This window comes from Sinohyriopsis cumingii, chromosome 6, assembly GCF_028554795.1.
Source record: "Sinohyriopsis cumingii isolate HCF-2022 chromosome 6, ASM2855479v2, whole genome shotgun sequence".
In the NCBI taxonomy this organism is placed as follows: domain Eukaryota; kingdom Metazoa; phylum Mollusca; class Bivalvia; order Unionida; family Unionidae; genus Sinohyriopsis; species Sinohyriopsis cumingii.
In genome coordinates, this window is record NC_142966.1 from 7210803 (window position 1) to 7230473 (window position 19671).

General features: G+C 36.6%; 1 protein-coding gene across 3 annotated transcripts in view; it reads right to left on the reverse strand.

The window, feature by feature from the left end:
- Positions 1-284: 284 nt before the first annotated feature.
- Positions 285-19671, reverse strand: part of LOC149796326 (inositol polyphosphate-4-phosphatase type I A-like) — a 127039-nt gene continuing 107652 nt past the window's right edge. For all 3 annotated transcript variants that reach the window (XM_089960982.1, XM_089960981.1, XM_089960983.1), the window contains 2 exons: positions 12416-12570; positions 285-5231 (listed from right to left, as the gene is read on the reverse strand). In XM_089960982.1, coding sequence (XP_089817108.1) covers positions 5099-5231; positions 12416-12570 — 288 coding nt within the window. In that variant the 3' untranslated portion in view covers positions 285-5098. The remainder of the gene's footprint in view (positions 5232-12415; positions 12571-19671) is intronic.

A 19671-nucleotide genomic window follows, 5' to 3' on the forward strand; every position in this document is an offset into this window, starting at 1 on the left:
CAACGTCCATATATTGTAATTATATTTTTCTTTGTAGTGTTCACAATGTCCTGGTATTGCAATTATGTTTTTCTTTAGTGTTCACAATGTCCTAGTATTGCAATTATGTTTTTCTTTGTAGTGTTCACAATGTCCTGGTATTGCAATTATATTTTTCTTTGTAGTGTTCACAATGTCCTGGTATTGCAATTATGTTTTTCTTTAGTGTTCACAATGTCCTGGTATTGCACTTATGTTTTTCTTTAGTGTTCAACGTCCATATATTGTAATTATATTTTTCTTTGTAGTGTTCACAATGTCCATGTATTGTAATTGTTTTTCTTTATAGTGTTCATGATGTCCATGTATTGAAACTATGTTTGTCTTTAGTGTTCACAATGTCATGGTATTGCAATTACGTTTTTCTTTACAGTGTTCAACAGTGTCCTGGTATTGCACTTATGTTTTCCTTTACAATGTTCACAATGTCCATGTATTGTAATTGTTTTTCTTTACTGTGTTCACAATGTCCATGTTCTGTAATTATGTTTTTCTTTCAAATTGTGTGTATTTATTGCATGTTCACTGACACAGTGAACACTAATATATACAACTACAACACCCAAAAGGTCAGTAATTGACAAATTGTGTTTCCTGCATGTTCATTTATACAGTGAGCACACAATACGACCATATATACTTGATTATAGGTCAGGTTAAATTGTAAACAAAGATCCTGATCTGTGTAGCATAATGCATCTGCAGATCAGGGTCTCTTCCATTTGTTCTACTGATTACTCCTAGCAAACTGCACAGACACAGATATGCTGGTGCATTATGCGATGGCAGGGTTTGTGCAGTTTGCAGTTAGACTTATAGTCAAGTATATATAGTATATATAATTGAAGTGTTCATTTTTTTGGTACTGTAACCTCACATGATTGTTGTTGCTGTTCTAGGGTTTAACACCATTTTTCAGCACAAGATAGGCTATACATGGCGGCCAGTATAACTGGTGGAGGAAGAACCCTGGAAAACCCAGGGAAGAACCACCGATCCATAAGAAGCTACTGGCAGGCTTTCCCATGTACCCATGCTAGCCAAGCCTTGGACTCAACCTCAGATGAACATAAATAATTATAATAATGGCTTAGCACTAAATATACATAGAAGACTTGTGACCTTTCATTGTAGTGAAGTGTACTTTAGCTTTTTTAGTAATTATATATAAAATGAATCTTTTATAAGGGTATAAAAACAACTCAAGAGTTTGAAGGCATATTATTTTACAGAGGTCACTTAGCACATAACGAAGATAACATAATATAATAGATATGTAAATAACTATATTTGCCATTAAATAGGGAGATTATCTGACAATAAAGTAAAACAAGAATGTCATGGTCTCATGTCAAGCACACAATCAAAACATTTCTGGAAGACATGTGACCTGACTCCAAAGTCAAAAGATTTTTACATCAGGCAACTATTTAAGTGACTTAGTCAACATTTACAGTGGTACAGCTAGTGGCATATAACATAAGCTGCAGCGATTCATCTGACTAGTCTGACTAGACTGCCACACCAGGGAGAACAACATGTCCAACCATTTAACTGATTTGGTCAAATGAGCATCAATATTTATGGTGGGTTAGCTAGTGGTGTATATGACATGCAAACAAGGCATATTACAAAGATATGAATATTGAATTTATTTATTCTTTATTAATTGACCAGTGCTTGGATCATACACATGTGCATATATGTGGGTAAACCTTGCGAGTGAACAAAGATTTTTACAGCAATAATATATAAATACCTTACTGGTCATTCTGATGTATAAGATGTGGGCAGAAAAACTATGAAGCAGTATCAACTACACAGATACAATTTTTATTCTCTGTCAAAATTAAAAAAGAAATGTGTTAATTGAAGAAATATTTAATTAAGTTTTCTTTGTCAAATGTTGAGGATGCAGACTGAAATCTTGTATTAATTGTAAACTTTCTCAACATTCTTTATCACTGCTATTATGAATTCATACCTACCGAAATATGAAGCTGCAATGCCATTTCTTTGTAAGCATTATGAGTTCCAGATGTAAACAATGTCATCCCATGATGCATCTGAAGTCTTTTAGTATTTGGCAGCATATGCCATGGTATGTGGCAATACATGCCAAGGTATGTGGCAATACATGCCATGGTATGTGGCAATACATGCCAAGGTATGTGGCAACACATGCCAAAGTATGTGGCAGCATATGCCATGGTATGTGGCAATACATGCCAAGGTATGTGGCAACACATGCCAAGGTATGTGGCAGCATATGCCATGGTATGTGGCAATACATGCCAAGGTATGTGGTAACACATGCCAAGGTATGTGGCAGCATATGCCATGGTATGTGGCAATACATGCCAAGGTATGTGGCAGCATATGCCAAGGTATGTGGCAACACATGCCAAAGTATGTGGCAACACAAGCCAAATACATAAAATTAGCGATTACACCCCAAGAGTGTTGTCTCTGATACTCAAATGATGACATGCTAAGTGTATTGTTCATAATCCTAATATATAATTATATATTTAGTGCATTGTTCATCATACTTAAAAATTACATTCTTAGTGTATTGTTTCTAGTAATTAAATAATTATATCATTAGTGTATTATTCCTGACACATGATTACATCATTAGTGTATTATTCCTGACCCATAATTATATCATTAGTGTATTATTCTTGACACATAATTACATAATTAGTGTATTATTCCTGACACATAAATATATCATTAGTGTATTATTCATGATACTTACATAATTACATCCTTAGTCTACAAATGATTTGATGGTTGTTGTTGTTGTTGTTGTGGGGTTTAACGCCATTTTTCAGAACACGATAGGCTACACATGGCAGCCAGTATTAGTGGTGGAGGAAGAACCCTGGAAAGAACCACCGACCCACGAGAAGCTACTGGCAAGCTTTCTCACATACCCACATTAGCCGAATGATCTGATGGTAAGAGGTGAAAATATACTTCTTGTGTTAGCTGTTATATTTGGTTACACAAATACTCTTGGTTTTGTTTGATATTGTTTATACTCTTTTGCATTTTGGAGAAGGTAATTTTCTGTAGTATAACAATAAAGTCATGATAAATGATACCAAAACTATAGTACACCTCTCCCTCAATAACTTGCAAACACTGGGATCCAAAAATATAAACCACTGTATAACCAAGGGTGCAAGTTACCATGGGACCTCCATAACAATATCAAATGATGCCATCCTCGCTGGACATAGACAAGACCACCAGTGGAATGGAGCAAACTGGTCTGTTTAATGGCTGAATACTTGTTTTAAAACAGCATTGTGAATAACTGTCAATAAAGCACTTTTCATAACAAAGTTATTCATTTTTCTGTAAAAATGACCTTTTTTAAAAGATACAAACCCATTGGAGAGATTGTTAACATTATTCCAACTGGTTTCAAAAACCTTCACATGCACACAAAAACATTTTGTATTACATCCCTTTTTTATGTTGTTGAGTAGTCTGGTTTCCTGCTTCTTATGCTCTCTGCCTTGTTCTCTACTATAGTGGAATGCAACTCAAGGAGTATATGAAGCAGGGAACCAGACTCATTATTGATTCAAATTCACAATCAGACAAGTATTAGTAAAATACTGATGCCATGCTTTCATTGCAAGTAATACTGAAACTTCTTCTCATCCTTGATGAAATCTCAGAGTGCCAATTCAGGAAATACAAGTTTACCACAAACTCTGAAACTAGCTTCTAATTAAAACATATCTGTGAGACAACATTTTATTTCATCAAGTATTTATTTCACTTGGTTGTCTTGCTATATCTTTGATAACATTTTTGAATGAGTATGCTAATTTAAGGTGGTTTAATTACTTTATGTTTAAAAAAGTTATAATCGTGTTCGACTGATCAGTTGAAATGAGTTTGACCTGACACTTAACCTGGACTGCAAACTCTTACGCGGGTAGGATTTGTATGCCTTTTAGCTTTTCATTTATTCCACCCCCTTTATTTGACACAAAAGACATAATTAACATGCTAATACAAACAGGTCAGCATTTAATTCAGATCAGCAATACAACAAATACTTATGTAAATTAGGTATCAAAACACCCATGGCACTTAATTAGGTTCTCACAAAAATGCTTGCTGACGTAACTGCTATGGTTGTTTGGCATATTTCACATTTGAATACAACAGTGCATATTATATTTATGATGGTTACATTTAAACTGAACTAAAAGATAGAAGTAAAACATGAATTTCACTTGATGAAAACACTTTTTTAATTGGTATTTATTTATTAAATAAAAGTGCTGCATCAAGCATAACTTAGTGACATTTTCATTGATCAAAATTTCGTTGAATTCTGTTATTTACGGTGTAATTAATAATGTTGTTTGGAAAGGAATTTTAACAAAATACATGACTTCTTATTAAAAGTTGATAATTTCATAATGTTGATTCATATTTCCAGGTCAAATCAGATCTTTTTGATGATGAAAAGAGCGATATATTAAGGTTTCAGTTAGCAATTTTGATTGCAATCTGCTTCATGTTCAACAAATAGGGGTCAATTTATGGTACTTTGCAGTTAAAAGAAATGGAATCCATGACTGACCCCATTCAATATGTGGGTTCATAGGTTATCAGGGCATGAGTTATCAAGGGCATGAGTTATCAAGTGATTCGTGTATATCACTAAAGCCACAATAAAGGAAAACTAGAAATATTGTAGCGGATTTACTAAGACAAATGTTATTCATGGTACGCTACCTCCTACACATTTTCAGTTTATAGAGAACTTTAAACCATGTCAACACATATATTTTAAATACAAAGCCTTTTTCAGGACTAGAACAACGTAAAATATGTTTTTATATCTGCACATTGCATCACATCCCAAATGGCCTTCTGAATTGATTAAATACTGTCAGAGTATACTGAAAGTTTGTAATTTGTTTCTGCAAGCTAAGAAACATTAACTTGGTAACCTATGACATCAGGTCTTGTACATTTCCATATGTCCTACTGGGTGGTCTGTACAACTTGATAACCTAGGATATTAGGTCTGTACATTGCCATAGGTCCCACTGGGTGGTCTGTACAACTTTGGAAAATACAGAAGCTGCAAGCTGTTAAAGGCATATTTCCTAACACCAATATTCTTGTAGGTATTTTCTCTCCTCACACCCTCACTGCAACAGAAAGCATTTTTCAAAAGATTAATATATCAAAATACAATAAATTTAAATAAAACAATGTCATGAAGGGTCCATGGAAATAGTACTATATTATACCTTTTCTTCCGTCTACAGCCTACTAGCCATGGCCTATTTGAAGGTTATTATAGGTGAAGTCTCCTCTTTATATGGAGTGTGTGTATGTGTGTGTGTGCGTGGAGGAGAGGGGGGATCATAATGATTTCCATAGAATGACCTTTTGGCCAGGACCTTATATATATATGTTTTGAACCTGGGGTCAGTCAAATGTGAGAGACTCAGATGCCAATGCTGGATAAATAAATGGCCTAGCCTTTTCATGCTAATGAAGTTTAAATAAAGTGTTCTCTCAACTGTTTAAAAGTTAAACTCAAGGTCTGGACCCCAGAGGGTAAGTACAAACTGGGGTAAGTACAGACAAAAGGACATGAACCAGAATTATAAGATATTTTTATACGTCCATATATTTTTCTGAGGAAACTTACCAAAGAATGTTAGGAAATAATGTTTGCTATCTCTAAAATCCAGCCCTCCAAGAAAGGCTCAAAATGTTGTCTTTCCCCTGCCTATATCATTCAAAGGGAAGAAAACTGTTTAAATTTCTGTTTTTACCTCCCATTTCCACCATAGGGTGGATACACATAACCTTGAGTGAAATACCAACAAGGATGCTCACTTTACAGGGAGAAGAGGAATGGATTAACTGTAATGTGATCTGGCTAGTATTCACAATTTACAAAGAGTTTTATTTTCTCCACTGAATATGTTCCCTTATCACAATAATGTGAACCTATAAAGCAGTAGCAGGAGGCAACCCTTAACATTGGTATCCTTCAAGGGAATTGAGGCAACCCTTAACATTGGAATCCTTCAAGGGAATTGAGGCAACCCTTAACATTGGTATCCTTCAAGGGAATTGAGGCAACCCTTAACATTGGTATCCTTCAAGGGAATTGAGGCAACCCTTAACATTGGTATCCTTCAAGGGAGTTGAGGCAACCTGGAACATTGGTATCCTTAAATGGAATTGAGGCAACCCTTAACATTGGTATCCTTCAAGGGAATTGAGGCAACCCTTAGCATTGGTATCGTTCAAGGGAATTGAGGCAACCCTTAACATTGGTATCTTTCAAGGGAATTATGACTTGAGTCCCTACAAGAAGGATAACTACTCCCCTAACACAAAGGTAACACAAGCAACAGTGGCATAAATAAGTAACATTGATACATGGGTAATGAAACATTAATTACAAATTTTGTTAAAAAATAAACTGTGTGAATCTGGTAACAGTGCTAAACGAATTAGGAATTTTTATTGATGTTAAATGGGTCTAGTAGTTATCAGATTCACAGCCCTGGACCCCAAGGATTCAAATCTCATATTGGCATTGCTCAAGAAGGTTAACTGTGCATGCCAGACAATAGTTTTAATAATGTCTCAGTGCATTCTGCATGCCAGTGGTAGGGCTATCCAAACCATGCTTTGTATGAGAACAGCATAAACTTGGGCATCGTTATTATGTATTGAGCCTGCTGAGATCTATCACTAGTCTGGGTCTGTTGCTGGCTTCTGGCACCAGAAAAGACCTGAATAAAACCCATACGAGCTTTGTTTGTGAACTTTATCATCCACTTGGAGAGGAAAGAATTGTCCTATTGCTAAAATTTCTGCATTCCTGGGATAGTATGGAATCTTGAACATGGTTATTGTTGTTGTAGGGTTTAATGCCATTTTTCAGCACACGATAGGCTATACATGGCGGCCAGTATTAATGGTGGAGGAAGAACCTGGGAAAACCCCCGGAAAGAACCACCGACCCACGAGAAGCTACTGGCAAGCTTTCTCACATACCTACATTGGCTGAATCTGAGACTCAAACCCACACAGACAGAGGTGAGATGGCAGTGATCCATAACGGAGAGCGCTTTAGACCACTTGGGACCCCTCTTGAACATGGATGGGGAACATGAATTGGAATGGGGGTTGAATAAAGAAAATACAAAGCCCCTCTGAAATAACTCTGATTACCAATTAATTTGCATAATAAGGTCAATCCAAGAATGCCAAAAAAGCAAAGTCTACAGATAGAGTTTTGGTGGGAGGGCAGGGTGATATGTCATTGATGAGTGAAGTGTTTGATGAAGGAGAAACTTGGTTTCATTCCCCCTTTATTATACTACCTATGGTAGTCTGTTTTGGTTCGGTGCTTGATGACACAGCAATACAAATATGTTATTTAGTGCCAAAGTAATTGGAATAAAGTGCCTTCTGCAAGGACACACAATAGTATCTGACTCAGGCTGATGTGGTGGTGGGATCTGAACTCACACCCTTTTTGTGAGTCTAGTATGCTAACCACTGAGCCATTGCAGCTCTGCTGCCATTTAAAACTGGGTTGCAGTCGACACTGCTGCTGTTGAGAAGAATCTAGCCATCGATTCCTCCACCTATGACCACCTCTCCATTGTGGCAGATTATGATGTGGGAAAAAGTCAGAGGTGAAGGTAAAAAGAGCCAAAGGGGCAGTTCTTGCACTGCCCACATCTGCTCATCCCCTATATGGCAGCTGAACACAAGTGACAAACCAAAAGGCAAAATATGAGTATAGGGTCATAGAGTGATGTGGCATTAGTGATGATGAGTGTGAAGAGGCATGACACAAGAGCTTTGGTCAAAGAGTGATGCACTGCCATATCAATCACTTTGGCAACGTTAGACATAATCTACCGTGCATGCTCACAACCCATCACTTTGGTAACGCTGGACATAATCTTCCATGCTTGCTCACAACCCGATCCTTCTGCCAGGTTAAAAGTCATGCATCAGTGATATGGCCACTATATTCTATACTAACCTGGAAGTTCTGACAACAAAATGATAAAATTCTAGAACTGTGGGGGCGCCATTGCTTACTTCAGCAGCATTCTTATCAATGTTCAGAACATCCATGCCATGCATGTCTGAGTATCTGCATTATCAGTGGGATGAAAAATATACAAAAAATTAGAATTTTTGCAAAGAAAGGCTTTGAATTCATCTGCTCACATATGTTATCCAAAGACAACTAGATATTTAATTGATTTTCTTCAATCAGGTGGAGATGAAAGGAGAGGAGCTCATCCACATCCTCAATGTCTTCAGAAGCCTTCACCTTGCTTGCCTGGTTCACAGACAATGGTTAATTAGATGATAACAAGATCCAGTAAAATTTCCACATTGCTCTGTCAGATCCATTGTCTGAGTGAAATAAAGAACATCCTGAGACAATCCCTGCAGTCTGTGTGGGCAGTGTTTCCATTTATGCACTTAGCGTATCCATGGAAGTAGTGCCATCAACCCAGACATAACATATTATTCCTTTACCTGATATGACAATAAGACCAGGTGCACATCCTGTACTAGCAATCAGGCAATTGACAAGGTATGTGTTGTTGGGACTGATGGCTAGATAAAGGCTGAAGCATAATCTAGAAGATCAACTGGATAGATGGCCAGACACTGAAATGGAAGCACTGATTATGGAAAGATGGCCAGACACTGAGATGGCCAGACACTGAAATGGAAGCAATGATTATGGATAGATGGCCAGACACTGAAATGGAAGCACTGATTATGCTCGTTGTTTTGATTACTTTCATAGCAGGGCAATTGGCTGGCATGTGACATGGCCCACTGATGCTAATAACATCCAGTCCCTACATGGTATGTATGGCTGGCCAGGTAGCTGGACTGATTGATCTGCATCCAGAAAGGGACCCCGAGTGGCCAAGTGGTCTAAAGCACTCACCTTTCCAAATCACTGCCATCTCATCGCTGTCTGCGGGGGTTAGAGTCTCAGGCTCGGCTAACATTGGTATGTGCGAAAGCTTGCCAGTAGCTTCTCGTGGGTCGGTGGTTCTTCCCGGGTTTTCCAGGGTTCTTCCTCCACCAGTTATACTGGCCACCATGTATAGCCTATTTTGTGCTGAAAAATGGGGTTAAACCCTAGAACAACACAGCATCCAGAAATGAGGCAGACATTAATGACAGCTGAAAGAAAATGTTGGTGAGGTCAGAGTCAAACCCCATGCATACAGACTTCATAGCCACATGGATGGATACTGAATGATGATGCAGTGTTAATTGTAGCTGTGAAAGCTTTCACTGTAAACATCTAGTACATGGGTAGTCACCCAGTAATAAAAAGGGCAATAATTTGGAAGTTTCTCCCTTTGCCTGTTACACAGATGGAAAATTGTTTTTTTCATCCATCCAGGATCACTGGATTTGAGTGGCAGTAGTGTTTATTTTCAAAATGGTAATGAGATTGGGGACTGTATTCTGTGCAGAAATGTCAGCTTTAAAAAAATGCAACTGGCTTTATCTACAATAATAAAATTATAAATCGAATTATAAAATATAAAACCATGCAGCACAGCAAATGTGTACAGAATTGAACAAAATATATAAAAATAACGGTTGACCAGTGAGTTCCTCAACCCCTTTCCTCATTGGGTGGGATACATTTTGACATAAAGATAAAGCAATCCCCACTCCCCAAGCAACTTTCCTTAAGTTCCTACAAGCAGTTTTAGATTTATAGGCTTGTACAAAAGCTGTAATACTGATAGAGTTGACACCGCTAACATCAATTGTGTCTTCCATTTATCTCTGAAAAAGGCAAGAGAAAGATCTGCAGATCTCAAATGTAGTCCCTAATTTGCAGGCACACTGTGGTATTTTAGATGCTCTTTGTGTTTTAGTACATGGGCAAAAATGGTCAGCCAAAGCTTGCATATATGCAATAATACACAATTTTCACTGTTTGCTGTGAGACAGATTTGAATGGTTTACACCAACGAATCTCGGTATAACATTAGTGTCCCACATAGTGTCAATCAAATGCGATGACACTCAGCATGGATGTATATTCCAAAATATAGGGTGGAAGAAAAATTTATATGGATTCCTGGAGGTCACTGTTGACAGAGGAAAGTTAAAGTCGAAACTGGTAACATCAGGGATTATCAGTGGTCACCTAGTGGATCTAAAGGGGTGGTGTGTGTGTGTGGGGGTTAAGCTCTAAGAGTTGCATCCCTTTGTCTATATTGTAATACCTAACTCAACAAACCAAAATACTAGGCACTATTAAGAACTACATTCCTTTTCCAATAATAATACTTCTAATAATAATGTAAAAACATGAAACAAAGCCAGTAAAACATGAGACAGTTCACAATGTTGTAATACCTTAATGGTATTGTGAATGGAGTTTTGCATGCACAAACATTGTCCAATTAATATGTGAAGTGTGAAAATTATTTGATGTTAAACGTTGAGATGCAAGATGATGTTTGACCTACGAGACTTTGGCATATTTGATCACGTTATTTTTATCTGTCACTGAAAACATTTACCACACATGAATTACTTCTTCTATTCCTGAATGTATGCAACTCACCCACCATTGTTTAGATCGCCATCTGCATCTCTTATAAATGTGTACTCTGTGTTTTATACTAAATGTGAGTATAAAACTTTGCTTTGGTCCTCGTAATGTCACGCCATTGTCATGAGTATTAATAAATTCATCAAGGAATTCATCTAAAGACATCAACAGTTCTACAAGCCCTGGGATATCAACATTAAGTGGAAAGAAGTTTACATGCTAGCAGTTATTGTGCCATATTCATTTTCATGTTGGACCATGCATGTGTCTAGCTGGAATAACACATGAATAATTTAGGAAATGACTTATATCAAAGCCAGAAATATGATGTTAGTCCCTAAATTTGTGACTTCAACCATCCAGTGGAGTTTTGTTACCAAAACAGTAGAGATATAGGATAGTGATGAAATCAATGTGCCCAGCTGAAGAATCACATTTCTCTTGTAAGACTTTTGTTTAACAATAAGTCTGAACTAATGCTACTGTTAATTATTGTAAGTTCTTGGTTATGTAGAATTTGTTATTTTCCTTTACTGTGCAAAACAGTATGCATTTGATAGATAATATTTCTAACCATATTATGACTCAATGCATCATCAGTACGTTGTACTCTCATTCAATTCCCATCGAAATTCGCTTGACCATTTCGTTCAGTTCTACTTAATCATAGGTATGAATATACAAATAAGATTAAAAGTAAAAACGCACTCCACTGACATTGAGAGGACAACTTAATTCTGTCTAAAATTTGTGATCATAGGGATTTTTCCATGCAGTTTGAACAGTTGACTTTGCTACCGCCATGGCTAACCATGAGAAGGACAAACATTGATTGGCTAACTAAGGTCATGTGATGTGAATAGGAGTCTATAAATACGAGTGCAGACAGTGCAATGGCAGACAGCTGTCAGAGTGGCAAAGTATAAACATCTAAGCATAAAAGAATTTCAGCCTTGCATTCTAAAACCATCAATTATATATTTTTCATAACTGATACTAACTTTGGCACTTTAAAATCCCAAAACTGAATCAAAATTGTTATGAGAAATTTTGAATAGATTTATTACATGACTGCTATTGAATTTAATGCTTTATAATTATTATATAATTCTTTATAAAGCAGCTGCTTTCTCCCACCATATTGCTCAAGTACACTAGTACTAAAAAAAAATTTTATCATTGAGATCATGCTCTATGTCAGAATGTGTTACAGTCAATCTAATAAATTTAGCTGTTCAGATACGCATGAATTTAATAATGTAATTAATTTCACCATAATACGGCGTATTAAATGTTGTCTTTTGACATTTAGACACAAAAGACTGCTCTGTACTATCTGAAGGTGATATTGTTAGGACACTGTTGATGTAAAGTCACTTTGCAATATTGAAAGGCATGTTCTATCTCACCTTTATTATTTATAAAAAGCATTTTTAAGTCTTGAACTCTGTTTTTTTTATATATAACACACTGGGTGTTACAATATGTTATAAGCTGAAAAGACATTTTTCATTTTTCAAGAAGGGTTGGATCTGGAGGTAGCAGAGATTAATCCTAATATTAATGTGACCAGTGTTGAATATTTGATGGAGATAAAGTAGACTGCAATCATATTACAACTGTAACATCTGGCTCTATTCAAGAATAACAGACATGGCATTTTGGTTCCTGACTCTAACAGATATCGTGATAGAAATATAAAGACAGGCTGACAGACAGACATACAGATACCTTCTAAAGCAGTCCAGAGCTTGTGTAAAGACATGTGGGGCTAGGTCATGATCCTGCTGTAACACCTGCACCTGCTCCAGTGTAACCGACATGGCAGTTCTGTCTTTGGCACTCTTACAGCATGTGAAGCGGACACCGTGTAACTTACGACACAGCTGAAAAGAAGTTAATGCTATGAAGTCTTTTTATGTAGAGTTGTGGTTAATTCTAGTTTTGTATCTCTACTATACCTGGGTTCAGTTCCCAATATTGTTCTCTGAATCTGGTAAATGTTTGTATACGTATAGCATTAAGAGAAAACTGTCAAAACTATGTGAACATACTCAGAAATTACTAATTCAAACTTAATTATTAAGAGTATAGTATTACGATATATATACTAATTCAGACTTAACTCTATTAGTATAGATGGTAATTAAAACTTTATTATGAGCACAGATACTAATTCAAACTTAACTATTATGGATATATATATATATATATATATATATATATATATATATATATATATATATATACACACTAATTCACTCTTAGCTCTATTAGCATAGATACTAAATTTAACTTTTTTGTCAGGATTTTGCAAAAGGAAATGATTGTTATGACACCCTTTGTTCAATGAAAGCTAAATAATGTATTGAAGTTTGAGAACAAACATAACAGTGATATACACAAGCATAAGGCTTTACTCCCTGCTACAATAAATAAAATAAAAATTGCACAGTGCAGTTTAATAACTTAATAGACATACTTAACTTTGCTGATTATTAATTTGTTTCAAAATCAATTTTTTTAAAACACTACAAGTGCTCGATGTTGCTGGATATCATGTCCGGTTTCATGCTGTCAGAATAAATCTGAAGGGGGGGGATATTAATGCAATGAATGTTGATAAACATTGGATGCGCTTCCAGTTATAAGTGGAACCTCCAGCAGCTAAAAACTTTTACTACACTTTTATCACACATGGAGGCCATGGATTTTGTTCATTACTTTCTACTTTTACTACACTTTTATCACACATGGAGGCTGTGGATTTCGTTCATTACTTTCTACTTTTACTACACTTTTATCACACATGGAGGCCATGGATTTCGTTCATTACTTTCTACTTTTACTACACCTTTATCACACATGGAGGCCATGGATTTTGTTCATTACTTTCTACTTTTACTACACTTTTATCACACATGGAGGCCGTGGATTTCGTTCATTACTTTCTACTTTTACTACACTTTTATCACACATGGAGGCCATGGATTTCGTTCATTACTTTCTACTTTTACTACACTTTTATCACACATGGAGGCCGTGGATTTCGTTCATTACTTTCTACTTTTACTACACTTTTATCACACATGGAGGCCGTGGATTTCGTTCATTACTTTCTACTTTTACTACACTTTTATCACACATGGAGGCCATGGATTTCGTTCATTACTTTCTTGAGTTTTCACGACTAGAATCACAACCATGAAAGCTTCAATAACTTAAGTAAAGGCTCTGATATTAATTTAGGCAGCAATTAGTTTTTATAAATTATCCAATTCAGATGATTTAGAGATGTAGACACAAAGAACTTGTAAATTCAGAGTATGAGAAATGGCAGCTATGGTTGGTCACATGGCTTCACTGACTTGACGGTTAATGAATTCTCTCAAGATTTTAAAGCACATAGAAAATTCTTCCGTGAAAAATAACTATACAGCTATAACAATCAGATTTTACTCTTAAATCTTTCTATACATAATAGATGTTTACCAAAAATGTAAAATGGTTAAAATTGATGTTAAATGTAGCATATACTTCACTGTTTAACAGATAACAGGCATAGAGTCAAATAGGTAACAGATAACAGGCAAGCCTATGTGCACAGAGTCAAATAGGTAACAAGTGTTCTATTTATAGCACACTATAATGGATAACTTTGGTATATGTATACTGAAGGGCTAAAAAGCCATACAATATGAGGTAAAGGGTTCAGTATTTCCCATGGGATGTGTTAGGTCACATGAATAGGTATTTCACAATATTTATTGCATAGTATGATCTGTTACCTGCTGGTATTTGATGAAATATAGTCATAGAAGAAGTTGTATATAAGGAGAAAACTGAGCAATCAAAATTCACCTCTATTTTGGAGTCATTCTTACTTCTAGTGTTACTGTGTAAAATCAAGTATGCAGATGTAAATGTGTTGTACTTCGATATTTGTTAGGAAAAACATTTTTTAAGACTTCAGTTGAAATTGAAAGTGTTCATTTTCTTCATTACAATATTAGTTTGGAACTACTGTGAATTATTTAAAGAAGTTCTTGATAATGCCATTTTGAGGTCATGATTCTTGGCAGACCAGTACATTTCAGGTTCTGAAGTTTGTATGGAACTGTTCATTCTTTTGTTGTTGTTGTTGTTGTAGGGTTTAATGTCATTTTTTAGCACAAGATATGCTACACATGGTGGCCAGTATAAATGGTGGAGAAAGAACCTGGGAAAACCCCTGAAAGAACCAATGACGCACAAGAAGCTACTGGCAAGCTTTCTGACATACTTACATTGGCCAAACCTGAGACTCGAACCCATGCTGACAGAGGTGAGATCACAATGATCCATAATGGTGAGCACTTTAATTAGACCACTTGACCATTCGAGGCCCCTAGGACTTTAATAAAACTCATTCAGGATTATTTTGGATTCACTTCATAATACTTTAAATTATCTCATATTTTCATTCATAACTTTGATAATTAAATTATTTGTTAAGTTTTACAAAAGATGTTGATTTTGCGTCTTTCTGTTACTTAATTTTTGACCATAGAATCATAACACCATAGAGTCATAACACCATAAAGTCATAAAGTTATGATTGGGTTAGTATCATCTAAGAAACATAGATTACTCCAAAAATTGGTTTCTTTTTCAAAAACATTACCAGATCATAAAACCTTAGGAGACTAGGTAAGAGGTGGAGGAAGTTACCATGGGGAGGCCATTTGTTGTCCTTGAGATTCAAGCAGCTTCTTGAATGAAAACTCAGCAGGAACTTTGACTGCTGAAATGTAGCTTTAGGAAAAGGGAAATGTTTTCCCTTCTGCAAATCCAGTAAAGTTATCATGCCATGTACTAAAGAAGCTGTCAAATGACTCTGGAAGGTAACCTTTAGTTCTGTGGTGACAGGCACCACCAGGTGTAATTAAACCTTCTCAAATGAAAAATCTCTGAGGTGGACGACAGGGAAAGTTAACTCTAACTTTTATAGAAATAGATGTATCCTGCTCGTCACACTGGCTTGGTTTTCTTCAGTATCACTTGAAAGCTCTCACTGGGTCCTGTAGATGACCTTGATCTGAAGAGTCCAGGTACAAAACAGGTTTCACCACAAAAGAGTGATTACCCATGAACACCAGCTTGTTCTTGGCAATGAAAGCCATCTTGAGTGACACTGACCCATCCCGTCAGACCTGTAACTAGTCAACTGAAAACAAAACATGCATTTCATGGATTCTTTTCCAGCACTAGTAGGAAGCAGGTTTTATACATGAACCAATGAAGTTTTCAAGAACAGATCAAATGGTGCCTTATTCAGTCAGGTTAGAACTCATGATATATTTTACATTTTGTCCAGAGCCAATAACTTTGGGTGTGTGAAATCAAAATTCAACAGAAGATTGGAGACGTATTTGTTCTGTAATATATCCTCTTTTCTATGATTACACAGCATGCAAGAGATTGTGGAATGGTATACTTTTATTGTGATCGGAGTTTGTCTCCAAAGTGGGAAAGCAGAAGTTAGCTATCTGAGGTACTGATGCCTTAAGCAGGGAAATGTGTTCAAACTCACACCACTGTCAGAAAGCTCTCCACTGCTCCTCATAAGTAGACAGCCTTCTGGATCAAGTGATTCTCTCCACCACTTGTTCTGATGATGATTAATATGATCCAGGTTCAAAAACTGAGTTAGGATAAAACAAGTATGACCATGCCATTCTAATCAGAGTGCCAACTATCCAGGCCTTTGGATCCAGGGTCAATGAGATAAACGTTGGGAGTTTTGCGTTCCACCTTGTCACAAACAGATTCACCAGTGATCAATCCCTGGTACATATGTGATGAAAAACCAAGGAATGAAGGGATGATTCTGTTTGTTTTAGTTGACTCCTTCTGGACAGCAAGTTTGCTTATACATTTATTTTGTCCACAACATGACAAACTTGTATGTGGAGTCATCATTGATGATACCACCCATGAAAGTCCTAAACAAGAATGCAGAGGATTGGGGATTTAGTTCCCTCTTGCCTTCTTTGATAATTCTCCAAATTGGAGTTGTTAGATAAAATGAGGACTCCCTTTTAATGCAGATTTTCCAGCCACCAATGAAATACTTTCAGTATGGCTTTCATCTCTAGATATATACCCTAAGCCACTGTGATAGCATCTGTACAAATCATCAGCTGCTGAGGCTGTACCTGCAAGGGAACACCTAACATAAGCCAAGTAAGTTTCTCACATTTTCTGAGATGGGACCTCATGTGCATGGAGACTGGTAGTGTTTGTTCCAACCAGCAAAAAAAAGTTCTGCATCCATTGGAATAATGGTGTAATTTGTAAAGACCTCATAAAACATAACCTAAGACAATGAAGTCTGCTGCCACAATGAGTACACCTAGTAGGCATAAGAATTCTCAAGTCAAGAGTCTGTTCTGTATAAGAAATGAAGCCACTATTGAACTGATTTTAAACATGCATTACTGGGAGAGGAATACTCTGTTCAGATGAAATGTTGAGTTATATCAGATTTATCCTTATTGAAAAGGAATCCAAGGTTAAGGAGAGTAACACGGGATTTTATGTCTTGATTCAAAATATAAATCAACTGGTGTTTGTGAAGAAAGTCATCCAGGTACATGTAGTTGGATATAATGGATGTGGAGATGATCCTCAAGTGAGCCATTACAATGTCCATAACTGATGTGTCCATAACAGACGTATAGATGTGAAGCCCAGGGTCTCATGCCAAGTCTAAAAGGGAGTGTTCTGAAATGGAATTGATGTGTCCATAACAGATGTAAAGATGTGAAGCCCAGGGACTCATGCCAAGTCTAAAAGGGAGTGTTCTGAAATGGAAGACAGTCTCATCAGGGTGAGCTGATGATTTGTGCTTTGAGACATATAGATATATATCTTGCACATCTTCATTGACTGCAAAGTCTCCCTCCAGAATAGCATTTGTGTTTCCATTTTGAACCACAGTGCATATATGAAATGATTGAGAGTGCTTTAAGGTCTATGACTGGTTAGAGAGTGTGACTGGCCATTCTGGCCAGGAACAGTCTTGAACAAAAGCCCAGTGATTTTACACTGTGAACAATGATCTTTATTGCTCTTTTCTGTGAAGATTGTTGATTTCTTGCTTTAGGATGTTTGCCTTGAATGGGTCTTCGGGGATGTTTAAAGCTGAATGTAATCTGGACAGTGGAGGAGGGGTGTTGAACATAATAATGAGGCTCTATAAAAACTCTTGCAGGTTGTCATGGCAAACATGTTTTCAATGAACTGTTAAAACTAGAAGCCTTCCCCCTACCATGATATATATAATGGTTGTGTGAGACAGTTGTCAATTCTTGTTGTATGGAGGTTGTCATGGAGAAAAACTGGTGTGAGATTATTTCCTTCTGTCTGCTTCTTGTCTTGTCTATATTTGTTCTTGAGAACTGTGGCTTTCTACATGTGTAGGATGGATAGGATTGCTTCCCTGTCTTCTGTATCCATGGGAAAACCATTTTATTCTTTTGATTCTTTCCCTGAAAATATCGTCATAGTCTCTGAGGCTGTGTCTGTGGGAGACGTGTTTCTTTGGTGGCTTGCTTATGTATTTACTCCACCTGAACAATGAAAAGAAGGTACAGAGAATTGCTGTGATCTTAGTTTGACTTTGTGGTGGTGTGTTCGAGAGGTTAAAGCATGGAGCACTGTTTCTCACTCCATCAGTTTTATATGGGTCATGCTATTAAGGTACTGACCAGCAATGTGCTGTGCAGCTCTGAAGAGCATTTGTGCCATTTGGGAGACAGACTACCACACATGTCTTGTGGAAGACATGGTGGGAAATGATAAACCATTATCTGCTGATGTCAAGACTAAGTCCAACATGAAATCTACTGCTATGACATTCATGACCAACTGTTGTGTTCATTAAAGGACTTCCATCTCATCTGTATTGAGGAGGTTTTCGAGATTCACAGGCCTGTAATGTCTCTGTCTACTGCTAGAGTTTTCTATGTAAAATATTGGTGCATGTGTTTCACAGAATGTCTTCCTTAAATTTGATGGTTGGCATTGCTGTGAAAAGAAAAGTTTATTGACATTAGAGTCCTGCAGTTATCGGTGTAAACCAACCAATAGGTCAGTAGCTCAAACAGACTGTGTTAGTAGTTTAAATGATGGTTAATCCTTCTTGATTACTAAGTCACCCAATGGAACTCTGGACCAGGCTCTTACTCTGGGAAAGAATAATAAAAATTTAAAAAAGTTGTTTACCAGAACTGCCATTGGTTCTGAATCAAGGTCAGCAACTAGATACAGTGTTCCTAAATTATAACAGTCAGGTCAAACAGAACTTACCTTATAATAACATGTAATGGAATATTTAAAAAATTTAAACTAACAAACTATTGAATTAAATCAAATATAAATTAAATCAAATATACATAACATGACTAATAGGCATCTGTCATAAAACAAATACCTGTCTGCATGTTATAGTAACACACATGTAGCAACAATTAAAACAACTGCTGCAAATCTGAGTTTTCTACACAATAAAAAACTATTATTAACCATAATATCAATGTCATAAGACAAGGGGATGTACTGAGTTTTCTACACAATAAAAAACTACTATTAAACATATTATCAATGTCTTTCGACAAGGGGGTATACTGAGTTTTCTACACAATAAAAAACTACTATTAAACATATTATCATTGTCAGTGGGGCCCTGAGTCATCTAAAGTGCTCTCCATTACGGATCACTGCCATCTCACCTCTGTCTGCGTGGGTTCGAGTCTCGGATTCGGCTAATGTGGGTATGAGAGAAAGCTTGCCAGTAGCTTCTCGTGGGTTCGTGGTTCTTTCCAGGGTTTTCCTGGATTCTTCCTTCACCATAATACTGGCCGCCATGTATAGCCTATCATGTAATGAAAAATGGTGTTACACCCTACAACAACAACAACAACATCAATGTCATTCGACAAGAG